Here is a 1496-nt window from a genome sequence, read left to right as displayed (position 1 = left end):
TTTGTTTTCTGTCTGAGCTAGAAGTCCCAGCTTTCTTCGGCTGATGTTTTCTGCCAGAGCTAAAAGTCCCAGCTTTCTTCAGCTGATGTTTGTTTTGTGTCCAAGCTCAAAACAGCCGAGTTTAACGCAGGAAACGTTCAGACTCAGGGATTTCGTTCAACTTTAAAAAGCTTTTTTCTGCTCTGAAGCAGCACGAGCAGCGAGCTCAGCCTTAAGAGACTCGGCTGTGAATCAGCTAAACTCTCCAGCTGCAAATTAGCTGAACCCTCCAGCTGTGAATCAGCTGAATCCTTGTCCAAACGGTCTCATCTACAGACTCTGTCCTTCAGATGTTGAACAAAATGTTGGGTCTGATCGCAGCTAAGCTCCGCCCGTCACAATCTGTTTAATATACAAATAACGAGGAGGGGGACATTTTATGTTGTCAGGTCAATAATTCATGTTTAGATATTTAAATCTGTTTTCTGTCGTATGTAACAAACAGTGAAGTTTATAGTTTTTGTTATTTGTCTCTGAATAAACAAAAATCTCATATTAATCCCATAAATAAATAAATAAAAACAGTCCAATAGAAGTTTGAACACCTTCTAAAAAATTCTTAAACAGTTAAAGAGGTGAACGCAGCAGTGAAGCCTAAGCTCCACCCGCCTGACCTTTTGACCTGCAGCTTGCCCTTGTTGCGGATGAAGCGGATGCTGTAGACCCTCTGCATGGCGGCGGGCAGGTAGGACAGCACGTCCGGGTCCGTGATGAGTCTGGGCAGGCCCAGGGTGGGCAGCGGCGTCAGGCCGCGGCACAGCGGGCACTGGATGGCGCCGGGCTCGGCGGACTTGACGTTGATGCGGGCCAGGCACTCCAGGCAGAACGTGTGCTTGCAGTGGAGCATCTTGGGGCAGCGGAAGACGTTGTTGAACTGGCTGAAGCAGACGGAGCACTCCAGGTCCGGACCCGTCTCCTCAGAGCACTGGGGCGGGGCGGGGGACAGCTGGACGTCTGGGGACGGGAGGCTTATGGAGACCTGGTAGGAATGGAGGGACACGGGGGGAGCGTAGGGGTTCTCAGAGGACGGACTGAAGCCTGGAAGGGCCAACGTGGGGCTCAGGGACCAGACGTGCACCGACTGCTGTCTGGAAGGAGAGTTGTGGAGTAAAATGTTCTGAGAGCTGAGGCCCGTCTGGACGATGGACAGAGACGAGGACGGACAGGAAGAGTTTGGACTCTCTGAGGAACCAGCAGCTTCGCTCAGGGTTAGATCTGTGTACGGATTCATGGTGAGGTCAAAGGTCAGATCTGAGGAGACAACGTGAGGGGCAGACGGGGGGACAACTGTCCTTCAGCTCTGAGGAGACAACGTGAGGGACAGACGGGGGGACAACTGTCCTTCAGCTCTGAGATGACGAAATGATGGACAGACGGGGGGGACAACTGTCCTTCAGCTCTGAGGAGACGAAATGATGGACAGACGGGGGGACAACTGTCCTTCAGCAGCAGGAACA

At 52.0% G+C, this 1496-nt stretch overlaps 1 protein-coding gene across 1 annotated transcript in view; it reads right to left on the bottom strand.

Moving 5' to 3' along the window:
- Positions 1-1410, bottom strand: part of LOC119412989 (RING finger protein 225) — a 2455-nt gene extending 1045 nt beyond the window's left edge. Inside the window, exons 1-2 of the mRNA XM_037680000.1 lie at positions 1345-1410; positions 654-1295 (exon numbers count right to left, since the gene is read on the bottom strand). Of these exons, the coding sequence (XP_037535928.1) occupies positions 654-1270 (617 nt within the window). The 5' untranslated portion in view covers positions 1271-1295; positions 1345-1410. The remainder of the gene's footprint in view (positions 1-653; positions 1296-1344) is intronic.
- Positions 1411-1496: the final 86 nt, after the last annotated feature.

This window comes from Nematolebias whitei, chromosome 8 (assembly GCF_014905685.2).
Source record: "Nematolebias whitei isolate Nwh7 chromosome 8, NemWhi1, whole genome shotgun sequence".
NCBI lineage: Eukaryota > Metazoa > Chordata > Actinopteri > Cyprinodontiformes > Rivulidae > Nematolebias > Nematolebias whitei.
The sequence above is the reverse complement of the archived record's forward strand: the minus strand, read 5'-3'. Positions and strand labels throughout refer to the sequence as shown.